Genomic DNA, 25,904 nt, shown 5'->3' with positions numbered 1-25,904 from the left:
CCGATAATGACTTCTTTGGCTTTTAATGGAAATTCCAAAAAAAAAGACGTCATTTCAGTCGTTAAAAAAAACTCATAAGTAATCTATGAAAAACTCTGAGCCGTATTTTATCTATAATAATAAAATTCCAGGCTGTTTTAAACACCTTTATAGTCCTCCATAAGACTTCTTCTTAATCCTCCTTTTAGACATAACCTCTGTCTCTATAAATACTAGTCCAAAAAAATGACTTCTTTGATATCTACAGAGAATCCCAATCAGTTTTTTATTAGACATCACTTTAATCCTTCATAAGACACATTTCCAGTCCTTCACAAGACGTCTTCCCTATCGTTTTATAACTCCTAACTATTAACTCATTTCGAATCACCTCCTCACCCGTTTTAAATCGTCTACAAGGACTTATTTTACAACTCACTCACTCTTTGGTAAGACGCCTTTTCAATTCATTGTAAGACGCCATTCCCGTTCCTTTTCTTCAAGAACATTCCTCTTGGTTATAAAGTCCCTTTCCAGCATTTATTTTTTGACTTTTTTTGTTCTTTAAGAAAGGCGTTTTTCTGTCTTCTGTAAGACACCTTTTCTTTCTGAGTCCTTTGCAAAATTCTACTTATATCCTCATTTCTGACGTCTCCCTTTGTATAACTCCTTAATTTTAATCCTCTATAAAACTATTCTATTCATTTGTGAGAAGGTTCCCATATTGTTTTTAAAGCTCCTTTCTTGTCATCCATAGTTTTATTTCGAACCTCATCACCTGTGTGGAAAGGCTTTTTTTATGTCGCCTACAAGCACTTATTTTACAACTCACTTACACTTTGATAAGACCCCTTTTCAATTTACTATAAGACGTCACTCCCGTTCCTTTTTTTCAACAACATTTCCCTTGGCCATAAAGTTCTTTTCCAGCATTATATAAAGATTTATTTTCCGACTTTTTTAGTTAGAATTCATTTCCGGACATCCATAGTTTTATTTCAAACACCCTCCCCAAGCCTTTAGAAGACTTCTTTCAAGTCCTCTATAAGCACCTCTTTTACAACTCATTCACTCTTTGATCCTTTTTCAATTCACTATCAGACGCCTTTCCCGTTTTTCTTCTGGACAGCATTTCTCTCGACCATAAATTACCTCTCCAGCCTTATATAAAGAATTTTTTTCAGACTCCTTTGGTTCTTTTAGAATAGCGTCTTTTCAGTCTTCTATAAGACAGCCTTCTGGGTCCTTTGCAAGAATCCATTCCAGTCTTCCCTTTTATAAAGGCTTATTTTAACTCGTCCTCTTTTTACTCTTTTTCTAAGACCCCATTTCAAGTCACTTCAAGTTCCCTTTTTTGAATTTTTAAGACCCCACTTACGTTACTCTATAAGGCAATATTCCTCTCGCCAATAAATTCCCATTTCAGCTTCTAAAAAAATTTCTTTTCAGACTACTTTTGGACCATTAAGACCATTAAGTCTTTAAATACTCTAACTTCTCTATCAAGGCTTCGTTTAGGTCATCTATTTATACTTTGTTTTGGGTGTCTATAAAACCTTCTTTTAAGAAGGCAATTAAGTCTCAATTTCAGCGGACTTAGATATCCTCACTTACATGAGAAAACTTCTTTGCATTCGTCCATAAGAATCCTTTCTTTATTCTATTATGTCTCCTTCTTCTATCAAAATTCTCTTTCAATTGTCTACAGGAACCCCAAGTTTTTCCTCGTTTGTCTCTTATTAAGTACTCTTTTTACTCCCGAGATTTAATTTTAATTATATGCCTCTATATTTTTTCAGAACTTTAAAAATTCTCAAACTCAAAATGGTTTGGGAGAAGATACTTTGGGTGGTGTTTTGAAAGGTGCCGTATCGCAGTATCTTGCTTTGGAAATGTCAAGGGGCAATTCACGAGACAACAAGGCAGTGGCTAGATATCTGCCGTGGCTCTATAATGCTCCTTCTTCCTTGCAGCAAGGGTAAGTGTGACAACAATTTTGAAAAAACTTATCTTCCAAAAACATATTTTTATCATCTTCCTTAGGCCCAAAGAATTCACTGAATGTGTGGGCCATATGCGCCTACTATCTTGGCTGCTGCTGGGATCTTTAACACACATGGCATTGATGCAAAGGCGAGCAGCCATACACATTTCTCCCACGGCTAATCAGCCCACAACCAACACCACAACGAATCCTCAAACGGGCGGAGGTGGTCATCATCCCTCAACTCACCCGAATTCCAGTCATCAACCTGTACCGCAAGAAGCCTCCTGTCACATTGCCGATCATATTCAAGTTATTTTCGCTGGATTTGCAGAACAATCGAAAACATCGGTGCTGCATATGTCGTCACTATTTCATGCCTTTACACTGTGCCAATTGTGGACAGTGTATTTGGAACAAATCGCACATACATCGAATAACCCCGAGGGTAATACAATGGGTGTCCTCTTTGAATTTTGGGCTAAGGTAACACCATGTATTCTGCAATTGGTATCACATTCCAAGCACAAAGATTCTAATGATTTTTCACAAAATTCCAATGCCAAGGTATGTAAATTTGCAATTTAAATGTTTTGAATAGAAATTAATATGAGTGATTAATTTTAGCTTTCGGAAATGGTGAATTTACATTTTTTGAGTTTGTTGGAGGCTTTGAAAGAAACCAATTCAACTATTTTGAGTAAATTGCTACCTTTGTGGAGTCCAGTTTTGTCATCACATACACAGGTATGACCACCAGCCCAGATATTATGTGTAAATCTTCCCATCATTGCAATTTTTTTCTTTTTATTTCATTTTAGCTTTCGGATACTCTGCATGTTCGCCTGCAAAATGTACGAGACTATGCCCCGGATTATGAGGAGCAACAAACGAATAATGCCGAAGTCCTTCTGAAATGGCTGCAACGTCTTCAGTTTAAAATGGGACAAATTGAATTGCAGGCATCCACCGCCACACAGTTCTATTCGATTTAAGTAAAATAAGAAAAAGATCGATGTTATAATTTAAAATTAATTTAATAAGTATAAGACATTTAAAAGAACCGGTTACAAGAGAGCCCAGCTCTTTTGCTTTACCATTGAGAATGTTTTTTCAGTTGTTCTATAGAAGAGATAAATGTCACAACAATCTATGTCAAACAATTGATGTTGCTGTGTTTTTTGTAGTTGAAAATAATAGCCAAAATTTACATGTTGAATGTTAATGTCCATGGAAATAAATAAAGACAAGTAATTGAAACTAAAAACAATGCAAATCTAATATCCTTTCTTTCTATTTAGTCATAAACTGTGTAGTTGACCCCACTTGATTTTTCCTCATCCAGTGGATCGGTGACTTCATCTTCTTCATTGAATGTTTGATCACCTTCGATTTGATTTGTTGTCCTTTTCGCTGTGGATTCTTTGGAGCGATAATTTGTAAAGGAAGGATTCGATTTTAAGGCATCTTCATGAGGTAGTTTCATTTTGATTTTCTCCATGCGTTTCAATTTGGCAGCCAAACGTTCGGTGGCTTGTTTTTCTTGTAGTTCCTGGAAAGAAAGAAAATTGAGATATTTTTTAATGACTATCGGATATTTTTAGTCGATTATTGGTCTGTTCCAGAACTGCAAGAATGTAAAAGTTTTCACAACGATAACCGATTTTCCCTTTATGATATCGAAACAAATTACAAAACTAGTAGGTTCTTGCAGGTACTGGAACAGAGCAGTGGTAATAAAAGATAATTTATCTATAGGCTACGTTTCTGCTGCCTAGACCAATTTTTCATTTGCCTATAAATATTCCTTTTCTGTTGTCTTTAAGAACAAAATTTTATGCTCCTATAAGTATTTCTTTTAAGTCGGCTATTTAGACTATTTTCAGTTTTATATCCAAACTCCAATTCAGTCATTACTGCAAACTGCGTTACAGTCGCCTATAAGCTTTTTATCGACACATATTTGAAGTCTATACAAATTTCTTAGCAAATGTCCTTTCGGCCACCTAAAATTCTGATAAATCCTCCAAACAGTGGTCTATAAAGATAAAATTGCAATCCCCAATAAATTCTGATGGCTTATGTTGAGTTTAGGGGCTATGATCGGATTGGCCTGGAATTACGACAAAATACAGGGTGAGATAAAAAACTGCAACAAAGTCAAATGCCATAATTTTTACATTTTTTTGTTTTTTTTATGAAAGCAAAAAATTTCGGAAATAGCATCAAATGTTAGAATAAGTTTAGATTTGTTCAAATGGGTCACCTTTGGCCTTCAAACGGCCAATGAAACCGTCACACGCTGCCAGAATAATGCTCTGCCGTATTTTGGCACATTCCCGGCGAAGCGCTTGCTTAAGGTGATCGTGGTGGTATTTTTTAGTGTCAACCTTGCGTTTCAAAATACTCCAGACACAATAGTCCAATGGATTGGTATCCGCAGATTTTGTGGGCCATTGTAAGCTGGAAATTAAGCGAGGAACATCATTTTGTAACAATTCTTGGGTGTCGCGTGCTGAGTGCGATGGTGCTGAGTCTTGTTGGAATGTCCAAGGTCTACGGCCAAATTGTTTGCATACCCAAGGCTTTAATATACCCTCCAGAATATTTTCGCGATAATATTCGGCATTTATTCTGATGCCACGGTCGATTAATACGAGCGGAGAGCAAATATTGGCTGTTATGGCGGCCCACACCATCACCACGGCCGGCGCTTGAGTTCTGGTGGCCAACCGAAGGTGCACATTTCCATTTGTTTGATTTCACATCGGAGAAATCCAAATTCGCCAGTTCACCGCCAAGCGAAGCAACTCTTTAGCTATTTTGAGTCTATTTTATTTCTGCTGCGGTGTAAGTTCTTGCACTTTTTGGAATTTCAACGGCTTTACCCCGAGCTCATTTTTCAATATTTGCCGAATAGAATAATGCGATATATTCAGCTCACGAGATATTTTTCGACCACTACGACGCGAGCTTCGAACAAGTCGCTTCTTTTTTACTTTTCGAACAATTTCTTCTGATGTTGCTCTTTTCTTCCGTCCACTTCCTTCACGGTAACGAGCGACGGTACGATACACAAAAGATTTATTCACATTTAAATGCTGGAGTGTTCTAACGATAGCCACTTGTGGCTTTCCAGCCAAATATAAAGAAATCACACTATCATGCTTGAATTCCAACCCGAATAATTTTTTTCTGGAAAATTCTCACCAAAATGCTTTTGTACGCTTGTAAACAATATAATGAGCTGTCAGTGGAATAATTTTAACAGCTGTCGGACGAGTGGCTTAGAAATGACAGCAGTCTGAAGTTGCTTGCATTTTTTTTTTTATTGATCTCACCCTTTAAAAGAAAGTTAGTATTTTCTTACCGGAAAAACCTCCAAAAATTCGTAAATGCGCCCATGGCGGGGTTCTATAATCTTTGTCTAGTCTGCACTCTTGCCTTTCCAAAATGTTCTGAAGTACCGAATGTATTGGTCATAGAAATACTTTCGTCCATAAGGTCAAATATTTTTTTTTTGAGTTTTGGCAGTCACCTGAAAAACCATATTCATAAATACTCGACATGAATCTTAAAATCGTTATTTTTACTGTCCTTTTTAATTTACGTCATCTAAAAATTCCTTGATTTTCAGTCTTCTACATAGACTGCGTTAAAGACATATTTTCTATCATCTTTAAAGACCCATTTTAATTCGTCGAAAAAGTCTCGAGATTTTAGGAATTCTTTTTCAGTCATTTATACAGAATTATTTTTAATCTATTAATACAACTAATTCTTCCTTTTTTAGTTAGAGTAGAGTCCTTCTATATTCACTGAATTCTCCTTTTCAGTCGTCATGTGTTTGAAAACAAACTTCTCCAACTTCTTACCTTCAATCTTTGCAAATATTCCGCTTGTATTTCCACAGAATCCATTAGACTCAACAACTGTGCGGCATTGTGTTGTATGGGTGGTGGGGTTGCTGCTGTTATCTCCCAATGTTTACCCTTTTTACGTTCACGTTCCTTATTTGGATCGTGAACATTCGATTTAGTTGTACGAAATGGCAGGAATTTTTCTTTTTTCTGCGAAGCAGCATGCAATTCAGTCTTTTCTACCAAATAATGGACATGTGGATCCAATTCCACCTGGGACAAGGAACTTGAGGGTCTTGAGTTATTTAATGAAGAATTTAAACTATTATTTAGACTTTCTAATTTCGGCTTTAACGATTCCAATTTAGCTCGAATATCAATGGAGACAATTTCAGCATCGATTGCCTCATTATCTTCCATATCATTATCATTACTTCCTGGGCCTTCTTTATCATTGGAAACAGTTGTTTTATCCTTTTCAATGCTTTCTGTAGGAATAGTTTCATTATTGATATTTTCACCACCCTCCGTTGTTGCCGAGCCATGTGAATCACCCACATTATTATCTGCATTAATACCCGAATCAGGAGAGTTACTCTTAAACGATTCTATTTCCTTCAAGTCTTCTTCGGTTATCAATTTAGGTTCAGGTTTCTCAATTTTCACTTTACGTTCATGCATTTGTTTTTGTGCTATAATACGCAGTGGATCCATTTCCAATTCATCATCGCTATCCAATACATCATCCAAGGGGTTATGATCTTCTTCAATTGCACCGATTCTCCCCCGCCACTCCATTTCATTTAGTGTCTTCTGTCCTTTAGAAGCAATATTCAGACCAGAGAACATCTTGGCTGCTTCATCAACATTTGATCTTCGATCCAATTCAGCCACAACTTTATCATAGAAATCCTGTATACGTTTCCCCTTGTCCGGCAGCTTCTGCAACTTTGCTCTAAATAAAAACAATATTTCATTACCAATATGTTTTTATTGTTGCTGTCGCATCCATTTCCTTACTTGTTGGCCAATAGCTTTGCTTCTCTCTCCTTAATGTCCAACAGCTCCAATTGTGTTAGCTTCGTTAAATCTTTAACGTGGACCTCTTTTTTGGCAATGGGCATTCCCGGTATACGATTCAGTGTTGGTCGGGGAATCGTAGCCATTGTGTTAATGTAAAATTTACTTCCAAGTACAATAGTCCTTAATAATAAATTATTTTCAAAGTATTTTCTAAAATAATGAAATTGCTCTGTCAATAACAACGGGCGGGCGCAAGAAATGAAATAAAAACAAAACATTCACTGTCATTTGATAACACCGTTTAATGGCCATCCACTATGCCATTTGGCCACACACTAAACTGTCTTTTGGGATGAAACCTAATATTTGACGTACGCCTACGACGTTTTTCGCCTGAAAAGTTGAACATATCATATAACATATCATATAATTGCATAATGCGTTAGTTTTGTTATCAACAAATATGAATTGTAAATAAAATACTTTATGGAAATGCATTTTAGACCTGGAATTTTTATACATTAAAATAAGAGTTTCAAGTGAAGTTTGTTGTCCACTTTGTTTCGAATTGTTGTACAACATTGGATGTTACCTTATATTCTTATATTCTGACATGAAATCATGAATTAAAAATATATACTGTAGGACAGGTTGGCCAAATTTGAAGAACACAACTCTAAAGCTAGAGTATTGCAACAATGTGATTGTCATTGACAATTTATCACAACTTTCAAGGCTTTTTATTAATAAAATTTTAAAAATTGTTGTTCCTTGCTTAAGACAGAAATGTATTTTCCTGTAATTAAGAATTCTACAGCAATTGACGAAACGTACACAAATATTCAAATTCTCCACTATGGTACAATGTTTTATATGTCCGTATTACCCATGGTAGGGGGTAAAGTCAAGCAATTATGTGTTTACATTTTTTTTTTAATTATTCATTTGTCATCATCTCATTGTCAACATTTGGATTTACAAATCCACTGTACACATGGTACAATAAAAAGGTAAGGTGGACTTACCAGCTGATTACAATTTTTTTTTCTAATTGTGCCCGGTTTCTGCCAAATTTGATGTATGTATTTTATATTTGTTTAACTGATTTTTAAAAATAAGGAAAAATATTGAATGTTTGAAAACAACTTGATGCATGCAAATTTGGCAGGAAGCAGGCATAGCATCAGGGCTGCAATTATGTAGTTTTACGAATCCATGGCAAAAGTTGTTTACATTTTTAATGCGCGCCCCGCAATTAACGTTTTTCTAATCATTGATTTTGAAATTTTTTTGTTTTTATTTTTCAAAACAATAAATACACACACAAAATCGGGCACACTTAGCACAAAATTTTTATCAGCTGGTAGCTCTACCCATGGCACAATTAGGGAAGGTAGAACAGAACTGCCCCCTAAATACATTTTTTTTCTTTTGGTGCCCCTATCTGTCCAAACATATACACAGTTGCATACGTGTGTTTATTGTTTTGAATAAAATAGATAATAATTTGAAATTTATTTAAATTTAGATGGAACCGAAATGCATATTTTTCACGTTAACGGGCAACAAATCATATAATTTGGGATGAAACAATATTGTCCCTCTATCTTGGATTCAATTTTGTGGAGAAACCCCAATACTCCATTCATGGCATACTCACAGAAGGTAGAACAAAGCTACCACAATACAATTTTTTCTTTTGGTGCCCTTTTTTCAAGAAACATGTAAACGTCATTAACGTGTAACATATGCACTTATTGGTAGCCTAGACACAAGTTTCTTTAGAATTTTTTTATTTTCTGAATTTATTTAAGAAATAGCAGTATCATTCGTATTTCCTACGTCGAATGAAATACCCCGTAGTGTGAACCCTCCATACGTTTACCATTTGTGTGGCAACGCCAATATGTATTTTCATAGCATTTAGCATTTGTATCCCTCCGCGGGCTGTCAAATCAAAGAGAAAAATCCCAAATACAGGGTTGTATTCTCACAGAATACTTTATAATTTAAAAATGTTCACAAAATTATCGAGTGAAAAAAACACGAGTAGGGCAAGAGAAGTACAAGCCACAAGACAATTCCGAAAGAAAAGAAGAAGGAAAATCATGTAATTGCGCATTTAATCGTCATAAAATTAAGATTATTCGTTCGACATTTTATTGGTGGCATATTCTTTTATCGACCACATAACGAAAAACGAAGGTTTGTTGATTTCCCATCTAAAAAACGGGCGCTATCTTGAACTCGTCTCCAAATCTATTACGGCTGCTGCTGCTGCAACAAAGTGGGCACACAAAACTTCCTAATAATTCAATGAAAGCAAGCAAGAGGAAAAAAAGTATTTACCGATGATGCAACTGAAAAGAAAATAGAAGAGAAAAATTATAAAAAAGTACGTTTTGTGTGCCGTTTGTTGCGTGTGTGTGTTCGAATTTATAATTTAAGTTAAAATTGTTTGTGCTGTGCGACTGGCGACCGACTAAATGAATGTTATGCGCTGATTGGTATAGAGAAGAAATTTTTAATAGAAAACTAAAAGAGAAAAAACGAAAAGTAAATATCCAATAGCGCTAATGTGGGCCAATTGATTTTCTACCATTTGCAGGTACCACTTGCTCTGAGCCAACTGTCGTCAGTCAATTGTTGTGTGGTGGTGAGAAGTGTGATTTTTAAAATACCAGACATTCCATATGTCCGACTCGGAATACAGTGAATCCTTTACCGGTGGTGGTCAGGAAGAAATTGGCGGCAGTGTTGGAGACAATGATCGTAGGCAGCGGCAAATGCAGATGCAGCAGCAAAATGCTTATGGCAACTTTGCTGCTGGTTCCAGCAGTAGTAGCTCTGGCGGAGATTCCAGCGTTTCATCCACATCCTCGGATGATGACACGGACGAGGAAAATGAGTCCGATGATTCTTTGGAATTGGCAAAAATCACAAATGAAGTATTGAGCTTACCTCGAGGTTTATGCGAAAATCCTGCAATTTTTCAAGAGTTTTTCTCATTGGAAACATGGAAAGATCTGCCACCACACATGCAGAACCATCTTCAGCAATTCCTGCCTAACTTTAATAAAGCTCTACCGCCCCAAATGGCGGCCGTGGAACAAACCCGTTCCATTTCCATGTTATTTAGCGGAGAATTGAGTGCATTTGGCCAATCGCCCTTGGCTAATTTACAAAAACATTTAGAGGCTGGCAATTATCGTCCGGATATTAAGAAGCTACGTGAAAACATCAAAAAGTCACAAAGGCGGGAAAGTAAATTTCAAACCTGCGAACGTTTATCCTATATGGCCAAGCAACTGTTTGTATCGCGGCAACGTTTACTTGACCATGCCCACAAATCTTTGCCTGATAATGTTGAGAAAGCCCCTCTGCCCACCACTTCGGTGTCGAGTATGCGCCAGCCAAAGCCGGGACATTTATATCATGACAATAAACTGTCAGCGATAAGAGCTCGAAAACGTTTCTACAGTGAAATCTCACAAATAGCCCAAGAATTGCATATATCGGAAGAGTTTGCTCTCAGCGCCGATGAGGAGGAGAATGACATGGATAATAATCTTAATGAGGAGTGGCGTAAAGATTTAATACAGCAACAACGTTCACTGGAGGAAAATGCAGAACCGCCCAAAACGAACATAGCATTGGCCGAGCGTTGCGTCTACAGTACTGTGTTCCGGAAACGTTCAGAGGTAGATGATGAGGAAGCATTCCGTTGGCAACAGCGATCACGTCAATCGAGGCTAACAAATCGCAATTTCAAAGAATATTTACGGGAACATAAGCGGAGAAAACTTACTGAACCGGTAGGAGTGATTTTTTTAACTACTAATATGAGGATAATAATTATTTTGTATGTTTCTTTTTTAGACTTTACCCGAGCTGGAGACATCTGATATACGCTTAAGAGACGTATGTGCCCGGGCACAGATTGGTGGCAATTTCAAACGTCTCCCTGGAACAGGAAAACCAGGACGCAAACCTAAGTCTCTAATATCAGCAGCTAACAATTCCATGACAACTTCAATGATTGCTGGAAACACTGAAGCAACTTTGGGCCTCAATAACAATAAACAGCAACCATCCTCATTACCAGTAACGCCAAATAATACAACCACACCCCACCCACAGCTACCGCCACCACAAACACCCAACAAACTAAGTGAACCACCTGCCCTTGTACCCATTCAACAGCCCATCACAAAGAAAACTGAATTATTTCAGTCTCAGAATGCCGGCAATATGCCAACAGTATCACCAACAACAACACCAGTACACAGTTATCACCAACAGAAGCAGCAGCAATTGCAACAAATGGAAACTTCGCCCTCTTTCACAAGCAACAAAGCCAACAATCATTTACATAATACATCAAATGATTCACTAAATATGTCTTCATTTATGACCGGTCACAGTGATAATTTGAATCTGTGTATGGACGATGCGTCCTTATTGGCCTCCAGTGATCATGAAGCTTTTACTATGTTAGATAATGAGGTAGAATTACAGCAGGAAGAGGTGGAAACTTTTGGTGGTTCAGCGGGTGATGACAATTTAAGCAACTTTGTTATTGGGGATGACATTGTTTTGGGAGGTCCAGGAAATGGCTCATCTATTTTACAGAGTCCACATGGCCATAAAAATGGAAATCGAAATAACAATCAACAACCATTGCCCAAATTGGAGCCAATTTCTACAAAATCTACTCTTAAATCCGCAAACAATCAAAAATCCTTATCAGCAACATCGCCCACATCGAACATGACAAACCTCATTTGCTCCAGTGAATTGATACAGGAGACTCATGCCTCCTATTTCTCATTGATACGCGACTTCTTCTGTTCCACGCCCAATCATCGAATGCGTTATGACGATTTAAAATGTAAAATAGATATTTGGTTGAGGAATCCCATAACTGCCCTTAATGAGTGGTATGCTCATGCCGATAATTGGTCGAATCTTCTAAGCTCTGCAATTAATTTTTTGGTTGGCGATTTTCCTGATCTCCCCGAAGAATATGTACCCTACATTGAGCATAAATTACAGTTGAATATCTATCAATGGATAGGTGCGGGACGTGATTCCGACACTCGTTTGGCGGACCTATGTAGTCTGTGGATGGAGAAGAGAAAACATCCGCAGGATAGACAAAAGACATTAGAAGGCAAATTAGAGGTATTGCCCAAATCGCAAGTAGAAAGTGACGAAACAGCGGCTGAAGCTGCGGCAATGATACCGCCACCACCTCCACCAAGATTTCCCACAAATTGGACTGTACGACCTGCTACACAAGAGGAAATACTTGAATTTCAACGGCAAGAAAGAGAACGTTTTGAACAGCCTCACAAAGCCTACACGTATTTCATGCATGGTTATGAAAGTGTTGTGGGTCCCGTCAAGGGAATCTATACGCCAATGTTGGCTTTGGCAAAGGCGCGAGGACACAGTATGATGGTGGGTGATAGACCGAACTTTGTGACCATTCTCACTCTGGTGCGGGATGCCACCGCTCGTTTGCCAAATGGTGAGGGCACGCGGGCCGATATATCCGAGCTATTGAAATGCTCACAATACATTAATCCAGATGCAGCTGAAAATGTTTTACAAACAATAGTCAGTGGAGCATTGGATCGTATGCATACGGAGCACGATCCCTGTGTACGTTACGACCCGAAAAGGAAAATATGGATTTATTTGCATCGAAATCGCACAGAGGAGGAATTCGAGCGTATCCATCAACAAAATCAAACGACTGGAAAGTCGAAAAAACTGCAACAGCGTAAACCCAGACCCATGACAATGACACCAGGAGCTAAATTAAATAGTCCCGAACAGGAAATGGCAGCAGAGTTGGGTGTGGCAAATGGTGGCGGAGTTGGAACACTGAAAACACTACCTGCCTTGGTACCCGCCAATCCTATTATTGTCAGCAACAATAGCAGCTCCCAAAGGCAGCAGCTTTCCGCAATATCGCAGCAAAAACATTTGCAACAACAACAGATTCAATTGAACAAATGCCCGCCCGTTCCACCATTAAAATATAACATACCTCCCTCGCAACAAGTTTCGGTGATGACCACCAGTCCACAGCAGGCTCAGCAACAGAAATCTTTACTCAAGCCAACAATAAGACAAGAAAAGACCAATACGGGCCAGCATAGTTTTCAGGTTCCGCAAGCAAAGACCTCCAATCAACATTCAAATACAACCCCGATTGTTGTCGCCACACCCCAAGGCCTACAAACTGTACATGTTTCAAATGCCACCTCAGTGGTTTCATCGAATACTAACAAAATCCATCAACAACAAACATCTCCGGTACAACAAACCAACCTTACCGCCAATTTGGCCGGCAAGCGTGTTATGCTCAACAAGCCCATAATTATCAATCAAGTCACCAATCAAGTAAATCCAACCGTTAGTTCTACAACCAAACAAAAATCACCCCAACAAATAGTTAAACAACAAAGTCGCATCACCCTTAGTCCACAACAACAGCAGCAATTGCAGCAACAATCCTCAAATATTATTACCTTGCCCATCTCGATGGCCAATAGCATTAATATAAATACAAATAACGCTGCCGCAGCTGCAGATCTCTCGGATAACACAATTTCGACGGCAGCTCACTCTCCTTCTCTAGGCGGTAAACAAAATATCATACGCCTTCTGCCAACATCCAAAACAATACTAACATCGCCCACCGGTGGGAGCGGTCAACATTTGGTCAATAGGCAGCGAATTGTTACAACAAATCTATCGGCCACTAGTCCAGTACCAACCGATCAGAGGCCCAGTACACCGCAACAGCATCAACCACAACGGAGTACTTCAGGTTTCCAATTGTTATCGAGTAGTGGAAATGTTGTCACCATCAACAGCAGTCCAAGTAGTTCCACGACGGCAACATCCACCCCGACCGGAGGCTCTATTGTCAAAATGTCTGCCCAGCAATTTGCTGCGCTACAACAAAAACAGGCAGCCGCCCAACAGCAACAGCATATTATTATGAAACAATCTACATCGCCTACTGGAGTCAAAATGCAAACGGGTCAGACTGTTAAAACTCAAAGAGTTATATTGGGTAAGTGTAGCTGGAGAATATTTTTTTTTGTTACTCCTTTAGCCTTGTGGTCAAAGTGTGTATATATTTACCTCCAAAAATGTGGATAATCAAAACGCCGATTTGGAAGGTATTTTGTTTTTATACTTAATAACTCAACCCCTATGAAGATGTACAAATATGTGGTGCCATTTAATTCTTTTAAAATAAACTGTACATATCTGCAGAAGTATTAAAAGCAAATTATAGCTATAGAATGTCCGCCAAGATCGATCTCCCCTCTTCTATCTCTCTCCCTCTCTCTCTTAATGAGACTGATCATAAATAATAATGTTAGGGCTCTGCAGCTCCAATAGAAATAAAATATATAAAAATTAAAGAAATATATCTATGTTTCTCATGTACATTTCCATCTTTTTCGACTTCAATCAGATTGACATAGTAAAGCCTGATAGGAACGCCTTTGGGCTGGTGGCGAACCTTCGGGCGGCCTAGCCATTTAAACAAGTGGTTCAAAGATGGATGAAGGCAACAGTACTGACCTATTCTGTCCTAACCCAATCATTAAACACTCATATAAGCTTAATGACAATTGCAGGGTTTTTTAGACGGAAATTCTTGTAATTAGAAAGGCAGCCAAAATTATAAGAGAAAGCTGCAATAGAACAACAGGACTATATATGTCGATAGCCATGCGACCCTTAAAACTATCATGTCAAGTTCCACTAAATCGAGGGCCATTCATGACTGCAAGAAAGTCCTCATTGTAACATATGAAGTCATTTGGGTTAGTTGGGGTCTAGGACTTAGCAACAGATTGGGGAATGAAGTGGCTAATGAATTAGCTCGAGGTGGATCACATTCGATCGAATTAGCCATTTATGAAACAGTAAACATTATGTCATGTCTAATCGACGAAGCTTGAAGAAGATGACACTTGGAAACTGTTTGCAAGGTATCTAATGGCGTATGGCCGGTAATATCGAAAAGACAAGTTCCCTTCTATCACTTAGTAGGTTTGATCTAAGAATCCCCACTGCAATATCAGTTATGTGATACGGTCCCTGACTACTGTAGACTACGTGAAGATGATGCATGGTAGATTAAACATCTGGTATGAATGGTAGATTAAACATCTACCATGCAGATCTCCCATGTTATCTAACAAGAGACACAGCCTATTTGGTAGATGGGAGATAGAAACTATAATCTTCTTCTCAGCTATACATCCCATCATTATCTACAAGCTTGCTAAAATTATTCCCTGGCTGGGCACACTGCCCTGCTAACTATACAGGGTGAGATAAAAAAACGGCAACAAAGTTGAACTCCATTAATTTTACAGTAGCAATAGCATCACATTTTAGAAAAAGTTTAGATTTGTTCGAATTGGTCACCTTTGGTACGAATTATGGCCTGCAAAGGGCCAATGAAACCGTCATACGCTGCCCGAATGTTGATCTGCGGTGTTTTGGCCAATTCCCGTCGAAGCGCTTAACACTTTGGTATTTTTAGTGCCAACTTTGCTTTCCAAAATACTCCAGACACAATAGTCCAACGGATTGGTATCCGGAGATTTTAGTGGCTATTGTGCGCTGGAAATAAAGCGAGGAACCTCATTTTGTAACCATTCTTGGGTGGCGCATGCTGAGTGCGATGGTGCTGAGTCCTGTTGAAATGTACAAGGTCTGCGGCCAAAATGTTTGCGAGCCCAAGGCTTTAATACACCCTCTATAAAATTTTCGCGATAATATTCGGCATTTATTCTGAAGCCTCGGTCGATTAATACGAGCGGAGAGCGACCATCGGCTGTTATGGCGACTCACACCATCACCATGGCCGGCGCTTGAGTTTGGTGGTCAACCGAAGGTGCACATTTTCAGCTGACCTCTTTGGCAAGTACATTTTTTAATTTTGTAAACAAACTGCTGGACAACGAATGTTTTCCCATCTGAGAAAACCAATTTCTGCAGTTCACCACTTTCGGCCAAGCGAAGCTCCTTTTTAGCTCTTTTGAGACTACTTTCTTTCTGTTTCTCGCACTTTTTGGAATTTCAATGGCTTTACCCCCAGCTCATTTTTCAATATTTGCCGAATGGAATATTGCGATATGTTCAGCTCATGAGCCATTTTCAGACAGTGCGACGCGGTTTCGATCAAGTCGCTTCTATTCGAACCATTTCTGCTGATGTTGCTGTTTTCTTTCGTCCACTTCGTTGACGTCGGACTACGCTACCAGTATCACGGTAACAAGCGATGGTACGAGACACAAAAAATTTATTCACATTTAAATGCTGGAGTGCTCTAACGATTGCCACTTGTGGTTTTCCAGCCAAATATAAAGAAATCACACTATCACGCTTGAATTCCATCACGAATAACTTTTTTTCTGGAAAATTGTCACCAAAATGCTTTTGTACGCTGGTAAGCAATATAATGAGCTGTCACTGAAATATTTTAAACAGCTGTCGGACGAGTGGTCATTTCTAACAGCAGTCTGGAGTAGGTTGCAGTTTTTTTCATCTCACCCTGCAGAAACATTTTTGCCAAATTTTGTCAAGAACGTTCAAATTTGGATATTGTGCACCAAATATGTAATACGGCCAAGTAGGATGGATTTTGACAAATATGACACAAGAAAGTATGTCATATGTAGTGAAAATCGGTTCAGATATAGCTATAGATCCCATATATATGTTTCATCCCATAGCTCTCATATATATTTCCGTCTTATTTGATGTAAATGATAAACACACCAATAAGGTTGAATTTTGGATCGTACGTTTAAGTTCCAAGAAGAATAAAATCTGACAAGTTAAGATTATAGCTCCGATATTTATGTTTCACTCGGTGTTATATGTAGCATTCTTAGTACGAGAGGTCACATACAAAAAAAAAAAATTCCTCCATCAAATTAGTGTTAGCTCCATCCGATTTTATATTTAAACAGTTATGAAGTCGCAATAAGCATTCTACAAAAGTTGGTATGATTTACTTTACATAAAATCCCAATACAAAAAGTAAGGTGTTACGAGTAGCTCCACTAAATATGCATAGTGGTGCAGGGTGACATACAGTCGGTTCCGTATTAATTTTGTCCTTCCTAACAGGTCCTACTTCAGTAGTCGAAAGTTAATGTGAAAAGGACACATTTTTTTTTAATTATATCACAATATTGAAAAACACTTTGGTCAACTCAACAGACCCTAAGTCCTTTGGGTCCCTTTTTATGCGTATAAGACCTTTTAATCCTTAAAAAAATTGTTCGCTGTTTACTCAATAAATACTTTTCCTTTTTTTTCAGGCAACACATCTGTTATTGGACAATCCACGCAGGGCAAAAATATTATACTACAGCAATTACCAGTCGGCAGTTCGACTTCGGTGGTGGTCACACCCACGACAACAACAACATCTGTCTCAGCAACGACCACTCTAAGTGGTAGTAATAAGATACAAACAATTAACACAACAATATTGACTCCGCAACAACAAAGAATACTCATGCAAAATCTTAAACAGCAGCAACAACAGCAACAATCCAGTAATATTAATCAAAATCAATTACAATTTAAAACTGTACAAGTTGTCGCGAACAATGCCGGCTCAACAACACAACAACAACAGCAAAACATTATCCAAAGACCCCAAACCATAACACTGGCAACACAATCGAACACAACACCCAAGACTGTAGTGATGGCAACATCACAGGATAGCATTGCTTCGCCACAGCAACAGCAACAAGGTTTCACAAAAATACTCAAAACAACAAGTCCCCAACAACAACAACAGAAAACTTCAGAGGCAACTTCAAATCAAACTGCTCGCATTATAACCAGTTCGGGCGCACAAATTATTTCCTTGGATAGTTTGCTACAAAAACAAGGAGGAGGTACACTACGCATTGCTGGCACCGTAAATCCCCAAACAGTTGTTAAGGCGAGCAAACAATTAAGTACTACTATATTACAAAAGGCTCCACAGCAGTTGCAGCAAACCCCGCAGCAATCAAAACATCCACAATCTCCACAACAACAACAACCACAATATGCCATTGTTTCTGTACCGAACAGTATTATATCACTGGGTAATACTAGTAACATAACCGTTGGCCAAAGAATTATATCAACTCAAGCAAATTCTGGTACGGTTAACACATCGTTTGTTAACGTTGATGCCACGAAAGTAACACCCGGCATTGTGACAACAGCCACCGGTCAACGACGCATCTTAACAACTGCGGGTGGTACAAAAATTATCAGCAAAGCTGGTGCCACCACAGCAGCGGCGGCTACGGGGGCGAGTAATATTCGTGTATTGAATGCCAACAACCAACAGGTGTCGGGAAATCTGAATGTTACAACGTTACAAGGAAAGCCCCTGGTTTTGGCCTCTGGCAAAACTGTCACGGCCATTAATAAGGCACAAATTGTCAATCCATCAGCGCAAAATATTATTCAAACGTCGGCTGGAAGCATTGTTATCGGTGGTCAAACCATTAAACTTCAGCAGGGAAATGTAAGTATTAATTTAATCTTAAACAAGTAAAATAATCTCAAACGGATTTGCCGACAGATGTATACCCCCAGCCTTGGGTTATGATTATTCAAACTGTTGACCCTTTATGGAGAAGGTTCCGAAGCAATTGACCATTATTGACCAATTCGTATCTGACCTAAGACTGATTTTAATGTTATAACGTGCCACATTCAGACTATATCGACCAATTCCTAAACTTTATTTGAGATATGTGATAATTTTTGGAAAATGTGCGTGAGGTGACAGATATAGCGGACTGCGAAGTATTCCATTTTCATACTTCATCCATTACAGATAAATATAGGGAAGTGCAAAATTCGAAGGAAATCGAACATTTACATCCAATTTTTTGCGAAATTATAGAAGAGACATATTTAGATATAGCAAGTTGTTAAGAATCGCCGACTTGTGAAAAATTTTAAATTGTGATTTTGCGGGTAAGTTCGCAGATATTGTTATCATCACAACAGATCCTGTGTCAGCAAAAATATTTGGATGTGCGAAATTTGAAGAAAGTTGGATGCTTATATCGCTTTCTTTTAGTGTTTGCTTTTTTAAATCTTGAACCCTATGTGGGGGAGGTACCACAAGAAGAAAAGGTCATATCTCTACCATCTTTATAACAGATCTTGTGATCATGGAAATATTGAGATTTTCCAAGTTTGAATATAATCGTATGTCAATTTCTCGTTTTATGAGCTTCATGGGTATTTAAAATCTTTACCCTTTGTGGGGGAAGTACTAGAAGGAGTGGACCGATTTATCCCATCTTTACACCAGACCTTGGGTTAAAAAAAAAAAAAAAAAAAATATTGTGATGTGTGGACATTGGAGAGAACCGGATGCTTATTTCGAATTTTATGATCGTTTTTGTTATTCGAAATTTTAGCCCTTTACGGGGGAGGTACCAGAAGGAATGGTCCGATCTCTACCATCTTTATAATAGATATTGTGTTGATGGAAATATAGAGATGTGCTAAGTCTGAATGGAATCGAATGTTAATTTCTCGTTTTATGAGCTTCATGGGTACTTAAAATGTTTACCCTTTCAAGGGGAGGTACCAGAAGGAGTGGACTTATCTATCCCACCTTTACACCAGACCTTGGGTTAATAAAAATATTGTGATGTGTGAAAATTGGAGAGAACCGAGTGCTTATTTCGGATTTTATGATCGTTTTTGTTATTCGAAATTTTAACCCTTTACGGGGGAGGTACCAGAAGGAATGGTCCGATCTCTGCCATCTTTATAATAGATCTTGTGTTGATGGAAATATTGAGATGTGCTAAGTCTGAATGGAATCGGATGTTAAATTCGTGTTTTATGAACTTCATGAACATTCGAAATTTTGGCTCTTTGTAGGGGAGATACCAGAAGGAGTGGACCAATCTTCTTCACACCAGACCTTGGGTTATTAAAAATATTGTGGTGTGTGTAATTTGAAGACAAACGGACACTTACATCACATTTTATAAGAGTCATAATTATTCCAAATGTTTACCCTTTGTGTGGGAGGTACTCCACATTGCCCATCTCCGAACTCAATCTAAGTTTGGCAATAATATTACGATGTACGAAGTTTGGATCAAATCGGATACTCCCTTCGAGAGTTATCGTGTGCACCAGCCAGCCAGACAGACGAGCGGACGGACATCGCTAGTTCGACTCCAAATGTCCTGAAACGGATTTGGTCCAAAGAGCCCTAGGGTCTAAAAAACTATTATGCCGATTAGGCACGTTTTGGCCGTATCAAATGATATATACACTCTCTAGCCATATTGTTGAGGGTATAAAAACATACAAGTATAAGATCTTGGAGCTCTTTGTGTAGAAAACTTCCGAAGAAGGTAGTCTATGCATGCATGGAATCTTCCATGTTCAGAAGATTCCTTAAAGGTTTTCAAGACATAGGAGACTTTTTGAAGTATTCTAAGCATGAAAGACCACTTCAAGGTATCTTATGTATAGAAAACATAATAAAGGCCTCATACATAGAAAACATATTTAAGGTCTCCTGTGTACCGAATACTTCTTAACATTTTTTCACAGTGCAATAGTACTAGTAATAATTGTATTTTTATTGTTTCTCCTTTTTTTCCAGACAAATATCCAACAGCTTCTTAATAGAAGTGGTAACATAGTGACAGCTCAGCAGCAAGCCACAACGTCAAATCAAGCCAGCAGCAACAGCGGTAGTAATACTGGAACAGGTCAACTGCAAACCGTTATTATGGGCAATCAAATACTTCGGGTGCAACAAATGCCACAAATTGTTACGGCATCCGGAAATCGTCTAACAACGAATGTGATCAATAATAAGATCATAAATAGTAGTGAATCGGTGGGAGGAACTACAACAGCTACTTCCACTACAACAAATGCACCGAAGACTATACTCTTGGGTAGTGGTGGACAAACACTTCGATTGCAGCCAGCCACCTCAATGGGCCAGACAACGAGTAAAAATGTTATTATAAATACAAATCAACAGGTAGGTTGTGTCACTAAACATTTACCAAGGGAAAAGTAATCACAAGAATAATGTTCTTTTTCAGACCAGCACAGCATTAAAAACATCTGCAAGCGGTAGTACAGCAACAGCCACATCAAATCGCGTAGTCTTGGCTGTACAAGGCGGTGGCCAAATATTTCTATCGCCAAATAATCTAAATCTTAAAACTCTGCAGAATTTGAAAATGGTTTCACTGGCCCAAGCCAAAGACCAACAAAACAATTCAGGCAACATTCAAACACAGGCGAATATTTTGAAAATATCACCTTCATCTACATCTAATGATGCAAATGTTTAATTAAGTTGATTTACTTAAATATTTCCACTCCCATTTTTTGGAGCAACAAAAAGAACAAATAAAGCAACATGATTATATCACGTTGAAAGTAATTAATAATTACGCCAAGCGTAAAATGAAACATTGATTACGGCGGCTCCTAACCAAGGACCCCACCCCTTCCCCCTCTTTCTTACTCCCTTGTACATATGAAGAAATAAATATGTAATATACAATTAGCATTAATATTTGATTAATAATTAAATACCCATATATAGAACTAAAACGCTGGCTCACAACAACATTATATTCTACATCGTATTCGATTGAGAGAAATTCATCCATCAACACGTTAGCTTTGTAACATTCACCAAAACGGTTTATGCACTGCTCACAAAACATTATATACATACATCCATAAAACCGCCTCACCCACATTTTCATTTTTTCTAACTAATACTTAATGCTGAAATACAAACAATTTGTATTTGAAATGTTTGTTTAAATTATTATTATTATTAAAACATAATACAAATACACTTGAGTTAAATATAACAAAGCAGAATTCAATTTCTTACATAACTTAATTAGTATCAATAGTTTTTTTAGATTTAAACTATAATAATAAAAAATAAAATGGTAATACGTACCACAGGAAAATTGTCAAAAATAAACAAGAAATTGTTTTCATTTTTTAACTGGGACGCTAGATAATGGTTAGCAGCAATATGTATAAATAATGTTGCTATTGAGATATTTTTGGCGTCAAATGGATATGGAAACAAATGGCACCAACAAAATGTATGTGGTTGTTATTTATTGCATGAGTGTATATGTTTGGCAAATTTTGCACAATTAAATGACGGGTGTTGTTGTAGACTTATTTCGATTTGTAATGAGTATTTTTGCTGAATATACAGAATTTTTCATATCTTGAGACTCTCTTCCTACATCATATTTATTCTTCCTGAAACGACCGGCCGAAGAATTTTTATTCACCATATGGTAGTTTGGATGACTACCTTGAAAATACCCATGAGGATTGTGCATTGAAGGTATGCTGAATTACGGGACAAATATACTATACGTCTTCTCAAGTAGATGCTCGCTTTGATGCGGTTTTTATAGGCCCCAATATTTCTCCACGGCCTAAACTACATTTTTGGCGTCAAACACATACATATTTATTTATTCAATTCTTTCCGTATTTTACGTCGTGGTCTCTATATCTGGAGGTATTTCCATTTATCTTTTGTTGTAGAAGGCAGTCAGATTAGATTCCAATCTTATACATATGTCTGAAAATAGAGTGGCATGTCCCAATTTTCAATTTGTCGATGCATTATGATGTAATTAGTGATCGGAGTTCCGCTTCTCGACCCGAACATTATTTCCTCTCTACATTTCGGGGCACGTTTTTTTAATTTTTCTTGGGTTAGAGACGAGATTTCAATATAACATCTATGTCCGACACCAAGATCGTTATATTTTCGCTGTCCAGATGACTTCTTGACCCGTATTTTACGTCGTGGTCTCTATATTTGGAGGTATTTCCATTTACCTTGTGGTATAGAAGGCAGTCAGATTAGATTCCAATCTTACACATATGTCTGAAAATCATGCCCCAATTTACAATTTGCCTATGCATTATGATGTAATTAGTGATCGGAGTCCCGTTACTCGACCCGCACATTATTTCCTCTCTACATTTCGGGGCACGTTTTTTTAATTTTTCTTGGGTTAGAGACGAGATTTCAATGTAACATCTATGTCCGACACCAAGATCGTTATATTTTCGCTGTCCAGGTGACTTCTTGACCCGTATTTTACGTCGTGGTCTCTATATTTGGAGGTATTTCCATTTACCTTGTGGTATAGAAGGCAGTCAGATTAGATTTCAATCTTACACATATGTCTGAAAATCGAGTGGCATGTCCCAATTTACAATTTGTCTATGCATTATGATGTAATTAGTGATCGTAGTTCCGTTACTCGACCCGCACATTATTTCATCTCTTTATTTGGGGCATTTTTTTTTAATTTTTCTTGAATATACGTCCGACACCACGATCGTAACATTTTCGATGTCCAGAGGGTGCAAAATTGTAGAAATTTTTATTGCTTATTCCGGAATTCCACTTATGACTATCATTCAGAAATACAATTGGTAATTTTAATTTGCACAGAATGTGGTCTTTGGCGTCCCCTAACAGTGTGGCGCGATTGACAACATAAGATGGCTCTTGATAATTCAGCGTTACACACACATTTTTATAACACGACTTTTTTGGTGGATTCCATGACTAATGTGTGTAAGTTCGTAGTGCAACACAGTTGCTTCCTTGATTATGGGGTGGTTTAATGTCTCAAAAGTCTTCAGTATTATCGACAAATGGGGTAACAATGTGAGTTTCTACAGAGAGTTTTAGCCCTTTTGTTGGATGTACACTACTCTAGGCTCATCCAGCTGTTTCAACATTGGCGATTCCCTTCGGAGTCAACGCTCTGATGCTTTAACTCTTCAGAGAACAGTTGTAACATCATTCTCGTCAATAACACGACAAACTACGCTTCGCCCTGTTATCCTTTTTCCAATGTAACACAATAACTACTTATATATAGTTATATATAGGTTCGAACAAGACTATGTACTCATAAACTACAGAGAGAGCACGAAAAGGAGACTACGGCATTCTGTCAGTTTTTTTTTTTTTTTTTTTTTGGGGCAGGACATTATCTTTTAATGTGCAAAATGTGGAATAATCTGTCGATCCCAATGTTGATAGACTTAAAACATACAATCGTTGTTGGCATAGATATTTCCTTACCGCTCGCTTATTTCCTTCAAAGTACTGTGTTAGCCTTATTCATTTCATTAAAGCTTAAATCGAAACTAGTTCAAGCAAAATAGATCTGTACTGTACAAAATTTTGTAATTCTCCTTGAAATAGTTCTTTGTACTGCTGCGTCCCAAATACTCCTGCAACCTTACCTCCAAGTCCAATTGAATTTGAAAAAAGCAAAGGGTAATTAGGTTCAGCGACTAATGGGATAAAAAGCTACACTTGTCCTTGCTGCTCTGGAGGCTGCGGTGTTGTTCCACACTGTAACGAATCGGACGAATGTCCGTTATTACGAAGGTCCGTTGGAAACTACGTAATACGGTATAAACAGCGCATTGTTGATCTAGAGGATCTTTCTTATACCTCTGTACATCTCTCTTCATACCGGGTAATGAGTTTTTAACCAACAGAAAAACATTCACAAAAATATGTGTGATTGGGCTGTGCGATTCACTTGTTGATAACATAGGACTTAGGATATTTGCAATCATCTCACTCATCATAACTTAGTACCATTTCGGCGAGAGTAGATGTGAAACGTTATTATTGTTCACTTTATCTTTATTTTTGAAAAACAGTGAATATTAAACAAGTAAGCAAAGGCTATAGTCGTGCTGGGCCGACCATGTGATACCCTACAACACTGCAATATGTTGGAAGCCCCCTTATATCCAAATACATTTTGGAAGATTTCGCTTTTGAAATTATGTCACGAAGCACTGCCCAGATATTACCCTTAGCATTTTGACGAGGGACATTTTCCCAATATTTACGCACTCCGTCGTATTTTGCGATCATCTCCAAAAGCAAGAGGCCTCTCTGTATCTCCAAATTTAGACTCTTCTATACGATCTTCTTGTCTACGATATTTGGCTATATTCGTCAACGAAATCAGCAAAAAAGCAAAAGTTCGCATTTTGTGCATTTCGGCTATCGCCTGTAAGTAATGTTGGTACTTTTCAGACAAAGTAGTGGCACATTATACCCGCTGTCCTAAACTCTAACTTCATGCGAGATTTCGTGTCTTTTGGTTTCTATTTATGACCTTTATAACGGCTGCCAAATTAAGGAACATTATTAGTTGTTGGTCCATTTCAACCCCTAAATATATTGACATCTTTGAAAACAATAGGCCTAGCCCTTCTGAGCCTAACCCTATCCTTTTCGTGAGGATCGGACGATAATTGCAATCTGTATATAATATCCCAAACCTGTGTTGTAAGGTGAAAAAATATTACAAAATGTACACCTTAATATTATAAGTCAAATTGAAAAAGTCGCATGCGATAAAAAATATGAAAAAAAATGTCACAAAATACTACAATTCTATATTAACATCATTATTGATACCTTTTCATGCGATTTTTTTAGATTTTATACTTTTATGTCAAGAGGGCATTCTGAATTGACAAAATTTGTCAAAATCGGTCCAGCCATTCTTGAGATATAACATTCCATCTAACATTCCTTTCCTTTGTATATACACATTGTATATATTTCGCTATATATATCAGATATATTTACTATCGGCATCTACGTAACGGACAGAATTGACCTGAGAGACAGAGACAAATCTTACAACAACTTCACAGAGGACACTTATCAGCAGAACGCAGCAAAGCCATCGCCAGAAGTTATGTTTATTGGCCAAACATCGACAAACAAATTGAAGACTTTGTTCGGAAATGCAAAAATTGTCAACATGCAGCAAAAAGTCCAGTAAAAACAAATCTTTGCCCATGGCCATTAACTTCACACCCTCTTGAAAGGATACATATAGACTATGCTGGTCCAGAAAAAGGTAAATATTATC

At 37.8% G+C, this 25,904-nt stretch overlaps 3 protein-coding genes across 12 annotated transcripts in view; 2 read left to right on the top strand and 1 right to left on the bottom strand.

Moving 5' to 3' along the window:
• The window catches only part of LOC101889076 (protein unc-79 homolog), a gene marked incomplete at its 5' end in the record, with an annotated part of 44,516 nt that extends 41,272 nt beyond the window's left edge, over positions 1–3,244 (top strand). For all 9 annotated transcript variants that reach the window (XM_059123237.1, XM_059123240.1, XM_059123235.1 and 6 more), the window contains 4 exon segments: positions 1,779–1,957; positions 2,023–2,530; positions 2,591–2,710; positions 2,785–3,244. In XM_059123237.1, coding sequence (XP_058979220.1) covers positions 1,779–1,957; positions 2,023–2,530; positions 2,591–2,710; positions 2,785–2,958 — 981 coding nt within the window.
• On the bottom strand, positions 3,197–7,128 carry LOC101889250 (uncharacterized). Its single transcript, XM_005185886.4, has 3 exons — positions 6,844–7,128; positions 5,839–6,778; positions 3,197–3,515 (listed from the first exon to the last, which is right to left on the bottom strand). The coding sequence occupies exons 1-3, from the start codon at positions 7,122–7,124 to the stop codon at positions 3,261–3,263; spliced, it is 1,476 nt and encodes a 491-aa protein (XP_005185943.2). The 5' UTR covers positions 7,125–7,128; the 3' UTR covers positions 3,197–3,260.
• A 1,709-nt stretch (positions 7,129–8,837) lies between these two features.
• Positions 8,838–21,813, top strand: LOC101888895 (nuclear factor related to kappa-B-binding protein). Of its 2 annotated transcripts, none has more exons than XM_005185884.4 (6): positions 8,838–9,051; positions 9,455–10,661; positions 10,726–13,939; positions 17,223–18,439; positions 20,561–20,950; positions 21,015–21,813. In XM_005185884.4, the coding sequence occupies exons 2-6, from the start codon at positions 9,540–9,542 to the stop codon at positions 21,267–21,269; spliced, it is 6,198 nt and encodes a 2,065-aa protein (XP_005185941.1). In that variant the 5' UTR covers positions 8,838–9,051; positions 9,455–9,539; the 3' UTR covers positions 21,270–21,813. The 2 variants fall into 2 exon arrangements, with proteins under 2 accessions (XP_005185941.1, XP_019893178.1); XM_020037619.2 differs by having other exon boundaries at positions 8,838–9,241.
• Positions 21,814–25,904: the final 4,091 nt, after the last annotated feature.

The sequence above is a fragment of the Musca domestica genome, unplaced genomic scaffold (genome assembly GCF_030504385.1).
Source record: "Musca domestica strain aabys unplaced genomic scaffold, Musca_domestica.polishedcontigs.V.1.1 24, whole genome shotgun sequence".
Classification (NCBI taxonomy): Eukaryota; Metazoa; Arthropoda; class Insecta; order Diptera; family Muscidae; genus Musca; species Musca domestica.
Note: the sequence above shows the minus strand (reverse complement) of the source record. Positions and strands in the feature narration are given on the sequence as shown.

Excerpts from the sequence above, each read along its gene's own strand:
- LOC101889250 (XM_005185886.4), bottom strand. The coding sequence starts at position 7,124 with ATGTTTTGTTTTTATTTCATTTCTTGCGCCCGCCCGTTGTTATTGACA. Across the intron at positions 6,779-6,843 it reads GCAAAGCTATTGGCCAACAA|AGCAAAGTTGCAGAAGCTGC; the intron begins GTAAGGAAATGG and ends GTTTTTATTTAG. Across the intron at positions 3,516-5,838 it reads AATATTTGCAAAGATTGAAG|GAACTACAAGAAAAACAAGC; the intron begins GTAAGAAGTTGG and ends CTTTCTTTCCAG.
- LOC101888895 (XM_005185884.4), top strand. The coding sequence starts at position 9,540 with ATGTCCGACTCGGAATACAGTGAATCCTTTACCGGTGGTGGTCAGGAA. Across the intron at positions 13,940-17,222 it reads AACTCAAAGAGTTATATTGG|GCAACACATCTGTTATTGGA; the intron begins GTAAGTGTAGCT and ends CTTTTTTTTCAG. Across the intron at positions 18,440-20,560 it reads TTAAACTTCAGCAGGGAAAT|ACAAATATCCAACAGCTTCT; the intron begins GTAAGTATTAAT and ends CTTTTTTTCCAG.